Source organism: Triticum dicoccoides, chromosome 2B (genome assembly GCF_002162155.2).
Source record: "Triticum dicoccoides isolate Atlit2015 ecotype Zavitan chromosome 2B, WEW_v2.0, whole genome shotgun sequence".
Taxonomy (NCBI): domain Eukaryota; kingdom Viridiplantae; phylum Streptophyta; class Magnoliopsida; order Poales; family Poaceae; genus Triticum; species Triticum dicoccoides.
Genome location: NC_041383.1, coordinates 184,394,473 through 184,399,428, shown reverse-complemented (window position 1 = coordinate 184,399,428; position 4,956 = coordinate 184,394,473). Strand labels below are relative to the sequence as shown.

General features: G+C 46.6%; 1 protein-coding gene across 1 annotated transcript; it reads left to right on the top strand.

Moving 5' to 3' along the window:
* The first annotated feature begins 3,183 nt into the window (after window positions 1–3,183).
* LOC119367507 lies at window positions 3,184–4,560 on the top strand. The gene has a single exon (XM_037632998.1). It carries the CDS (start codon window positions 3,299–3,301, stop codon window positions 4,328–4,330), a length of 1,032 nt encoding a protein of 343 aa, XP_037488895.1. The 5' UTR covers window positions 3,184–3,298; the 3' UTR covers window positions 4,331–4,560.
* The last annotated feature ends 396 nt before the right edge of the window (window positions 4,561–4,956 follow it).

Sequence of the window (4,956 nt, the reverse complement as noted above, 5' to 3'; positions counted from 1 at the left end):
ATCGGTGGTGCAGGGGCTAGAGGGATGGCCGGGGGGTGGCTAGCAACGACGGTGGTGGGAGGTTTAGGGGAGGGCAGGGTGGCGACGCGGTGCGCGGCAGAGCCTGCCGGCCGTGTGTGTGTGTGTGTGTGTGTGTGTGTGTGTGTGTGTGTGTGTGTGTGTAGGGAGGGGGGGAGGTAGCTAGGCGGATGGGGCAGGGTGCAGGCCAGCGGCTGCAGAAAAGAGGCAGATCGGATTGTGGGAGGAAGAAGGTGGAAGACGACGTGTGAACCATTGGATGAATGTCTGATGGACAGAAAAGAAGTAACCGACACTAGATGTATTTTAGGTACGTGGCATTTAGCCGGTCCCTAGAATTTCATGACAATGAAGGTACGAAGCGAAACCCAGTACATGAACGTCTCCCTCATTTGTAACTTGTGACCAACGATCCAACTCTGCCTTGTTTGCCTAAAGTTGAAACAGTTGAGCACATGGGTCTACCTTCGTATGCAAGGAGCTCTGCTCTGCCTTGTGGTAAGTTGTCAGGAAGCTGCCGAGTAATTGCCATGTGCCTGGTTGTAGAGTCTAAATTCGATGCTCCTTTTTCCAGAACGAGATATCGCTCCCACGCTTAGTATGTTTTACACAGCTACACCTACATGCGTGCGGCGCATAGACGGTTTATAGACGTGGATTAATTGTAGCTGTAGTGGACTAGTGGTTGATGAAGTAAAAGGTGAACAAAGTGGTTGGGGGCATCGGTGTCACAGGCTATATATGCTCATGTAATGAATCGGCCCCAGAGCCAAGCAAGGAAAGAACTCAGCCCGGGACGCGAGGTGATCATGTGAGCGTGCGGTGGCATGTGATGTGACCATGCATGATGCACGGCAGCAGCAGCATAGCCCATTTTGGCATGAGATAATGGCGCACCATCCACCATGTACCTGCTCCCGTGTTATCTCCTGGTACATCGCATTCAACAAGCTTTTGTGCTCTAGTGATTTGGGTTACGTGAGTTTACGTCTGTGAGAGGCCGCGTTGCATCCAAACATTGTGATGTCAGAGTGCACTACTGTGGTGATCGATGCATCGCAATGTGCTGATCGACCAAGGAATATCGTTCCCTAAACCCTAAACCCGACACACCGACAAAGTTGTTGTGACGATCGACGGCTGGACGGCATCAAGTTACGAGGAAGATTGAACGCGCTTGGGTAGGGCTTTGCCTTGCTCGCTTCCATATCCCCTACCCTATGGGCGATAACACGTATGGCCCTCGAATAAGTTTTTTTACCGGTGGCGGGATGTACCGGTGGAGAATCCACCATCCATCAATTTTCTCAAGATGCGTGCTGTCTGGCTCCGTATAAATTTATAAATTGATTCCTCTACTATACCGAGTTAATACAACAGACAAAACTGACATTGCATGTCTTTTCAACCTTTTCACAGAGGAGAGAGAGAGTTAGAGTGAAGATGAATGATGCATGCATGCAGCCCCTCTTTCCACACACTCACATGGATTAATTTCATCCTCATATTTTTGAATACTTGATATGTTTTGAACCAAATGTTTATTTTTGAAACTTTTTATATATTCGAGTCCAGGACGATAAGACCTTTCAAACAAGACCAATCTTGGATACATTTTGACTAGTTTGAATTTTATGTATCATATTTCAATATTATTGTATTTGATTATTTCACTCATCTCAAACTATATTACACTCATTCAATTGAAATACTATATTTCACTTGTTTTTAAAAAGCGATTTCACTCGTTACAAAAGATAGATTTCACTCATTTCACTAGTTTCAGAAAACATATTACACTCATTCAATTCAAATAATATATTTCACTTGTTCTAAAAAAGTGATTTCACTCGTTACAAAAGAAAGATTTCACTAGTTCAGAAAACATATTACACTCATTTAATTGAAATACTAAATTTCACTTCTTTCAAAAAAGTGTTTCGCTCGTTACAAACGATAAATTTCACCCATTTCACTAGTTTCAGAAAACATATTACACTCATTCAATTCAAATAATATATTTCACTTGTTCTAAAAAAGTGATTTCACTCGTTACAAAAGAAAGATTTCACTAGTTCAGAAAACATATTACACTCATTTAATTGAAATACTAAATTTCACTTCTTTCAAAAAAGTGTTTCGCTCGTTACAAAAGATAAATTTCACCCATTTCACTAGTTTCAGAAAACATATTACACTCATTCAATTCAAATACTATATTTCACTTCGTTCAAAAAAGTGATTTCACTTATTACAAAAGATAGATTTCACTAGTTCAGAAAACATATTACACTCATTTAATTGAAATACTAAATTTCACTTCTTTCAAAAAAGTGTTTCGCTCGTTACAAAAGATAAATTTCACCCATTTCACTAGTTTCAGAAAACATATTACACTCATTCAATTAAAATACTATATTTCACTTCGTTCAAAAAAGTTATTTCACTTGTTACAAAAGATAGATTTCACTCATTTCACTAGTTTCAGAAAATATATTACACTCATTCAATTGAAATACTATATTTCACTTGTTTGTAGAAAGTGATCTCACTCGTTATGAAATATATGTTTCAATTCTTTGAAATAATTTATATGTATGAACTTAGCGAAATTTATTTTTTCAACTACGTGAAATCTATGAAACGAGATATTTTTTGAAGACTACGAAACATGTTATTTTGAAATCTAATTTAAAAATATTCAAGATTGATTTTGTTCTAAAGATCATGTTGCAAGGAATTTGAATCTATAAAAAAATTATATAATGAAATTTTAACGTGAAATATGATGACTATCTAAAATTGTAAGCAAAAATAAAAAGATGGATTTGTTTGGGAGCGGGGAGAGGAAAAAGGTTGCATGCATGCTAGGCTGACAAAGCTGACATACTAGCATAAGTAGTGGGTCATCCTCCTGACATACCTACAGTGATATACTAGAGGTGGGTTATAGAAATACAGTGCTATACAAAAGGTGGGCCAGAACGACGCACAAATCGCAAACTCAGCGAACGGCGGATCCTTTGCCGGTACATCCCTGAACCGGTAAAAGAGACTTTGCGGTATGGCCCTCGCCTTTATTCCTTCCTCGCTCGCTCCCTTCCGGACCATGGAGCTCCTACCTCGCCATTCCTATGCCTGACAGCCTCCTTCACCGTGTATAAATACTCCACCCTCGCGGCCACACCCCGTGCACTGCACTGCAACTACCAGCCTAGCTAGCCATAGCCAGAAGCCACTCAGCAGCTCCCCTCCCTCGCGCTCTCTTGGTGCAGGCGCGATGGCCGCACCTTTTCTGCCCGTTCTTCTGCTCGTCGTTTCTGGAGGCGCTGCAGCGGGCGGCGACGGCGAGGCAGGGCTGACCCGGCTCGAGCTCCGAGGCATCGACGACACGGGCCGTAGGCACGGGCCCTTCGCGCTGGAGGAGCCGGAGTTCATGCCCGTTATCTCCACGCACGACGACGAGGCGGTCGAAGCTCCCCGGCTTGAGTTCCGAGGCATCGACGACTCAGGCCGTGGGCACGCGTCCGACGCGCCGGAGGAGCCGGTGTTCATGGCCCATCTCGACGACGAGGCGGGCGAAGCGCCCCGGCTCGAGTTCCGGGGTATCGACGGCTCGGGCCATGGGCACGCGTCCGACGCGCCGGAGGAGCGGGCGTTCACGGACGTCATCTCCACGGGCGGCGCCTGCGGCCGCTTCGCCCGCCTCGTCGCCGAGACGGGGAACGCGGGCCAGCTCTTCTGGGAGCGCGCCGCGGGCGCCGGCGGTATCACGGTGTTCTGCCCTGAAGACAAGGCCCTCGCCGAGTTCGAGCCCAAGTTCCGAGGCCTCGGCGCCGACGACCGGCTCGCCGTCCTTCTGTACCACGGCGCGGCGGTGTGCTACCGGAGGGAGCAGTTCCGGGCGTTCGACTGGGTGTCAGTGAGCTCGCTGGCCACCGACGCGGCCACAAACAAGAGCCACGCCGTCACCATCCGCGGCGACGGGGACACGGTGCGGCTGTGGCCGTCGTGCGCGAGCGGCGCTGGTGTCAGGGTGACCAAGACGGTGTCCGAAGAGGCCCCCCTCGCCGTGTACGTCATCGACGCCGTGCTGCTGCCGAGCCACCTGCGACAGAAGCTGCATGGCGGCGAAGATCCGGCTGATGCGTGCCAGTCGTCCGGCGGCTATCTGGACTGGCTGCACTCGTGCGTCCCGGCATGGGCAATGATAGCCATGGCCTTGGCGAGCATCCTGGGCTTCCATGCCGGGGTTTTTCTTCACGATGTACTGAACAAGAAGAACCAGGAGGCCAATTTATCTGGTTATTAAGTTTATCTGCACTAGTAGTGAATAAGGTTGTGGTTTGCGCATGATCGAGTATGTGTTTAGCTCAGCATATATAGATTGCTGCAGCATGATCGAGTATGTGTTTTCTTCTGCCGGAGTTAAGTGTGTCTGGCTCATGTGCCACTGCTTAATTTGCATAACATGATTTAGTGCAGCATTTACGTCGTCTTTGACGTTTTCTCGCTAGAAATGGAAGGGCTATAGTTGCCAAATCAAGTCTCTGCGCTCCACCGAGCTTGCATGTGTGTCCATCTCATCTGGCCTCTTCTCGAGAATACACTCGGTGGCGGATCCAAATTTGAACGTATAAATGCAAGTCCGCTCAATAAAAGCTCATAAAATTCAAATACAAAGCTAACTAGTACTAGATGCACTCAATAGTCTTTTTTTTTGCGAAAAAGATGCACTCAAAAGTTAATGTAACTAATGGTTAAAAATAGTTTAAGATTCTCGAGACCTAGGTGGTGTAACCTCCAAAACACATGAAATATTACAAACCGGACTATGGAACGGCTAGGTTGCTTGGACGCTCGATTGGCCTCTAGATCGTTTTCCGCTCAAGTGCTAGTCCATTTGAATAAACGGTTTTCCCGGACCTTCACGTTGTT